The following is a 437-nucleotide window of genomic DNA, read 5'->3' as shown; positions in this document are numbered from 1 at the left end:
AATAATAAATTTCTAACCACTCTGTAGACTCAAAGGATTACTTTGTAGTGTTTTTGTGCCCTAGTGCCAGCACTAACAGGAGAGAAGTTTGACGTTTTCTTATGTGGGTGCTTAATTTATGGTGACTGGAAGGTGCTGAGCAATTTGTCTCTGCTTGTTCTTTTGAAGGGGGCCAGCTTGCCTGTGATGGATCTGACAGAGCTCCCAAAGTGTACAGTGTGTCTGGAGAGGATGGATGAGTCCGTGAACGGGATCCTTACCACTCTGTGTAACCACAGCTTTCATAGCCAGTGTCTGCAGCGATGGGAGGACACCACGTAAGAGGCTTTTCTTTATTTCCACATCTAAAACCCTGTTTGAGTGTGGTGGTTACATGCTGACAAGACTGGTTCTGCTCATCAGAGTGTGGGGGCAGGAAGTACTGCAAGTTCTAATGT

The 437-nt window shown here is 45.8% G+C and overlaps 1 protein-coding gene across 1 annotated transcript in view; it reads left to right on the top strand.

The window, feature by feature from the left end:
• The window catches only part of LOC104617025 (BRCA1-associated protein-like), a 4,573-nt gene extending 4,241 nt beyond the window's left edge, over nt 1-332 (top strand). The window contains exon 5 of the mRNA XM_010282238.1: nt 169-332. Within this exon, the coding sequence (XP_010280540.1) occupies nt 169-321 (153 nt within the window). The 3' untranslated portion in view covers nt 322-332. The remainder of the gene's footprint in view (nt 1-168) is intronic.
• The last annotated feature ends 105 nt before the right edge of the window (nt 333-437 follow it).

This window comes from Phaethon lepturus, unplaced genomic scaffold, assembly GCF_000687285.1.
Source record: "Phaethon lepturus isolate BGI_N335 unplaced genomic scaffold, ASM68728v1 scaffold53570, whole genome shotgun sequence".
In the NCBI taxonomy this organism is placed as follows: Eukaryota; Metazoa; Chordata; class Aves; order Phaethontiformes; family Phaethontidae; genus Phaethon; species Phaethon lepturus.
This window is presented reverse-complemented; position numbering and strand designations above follow the sequence as displayed.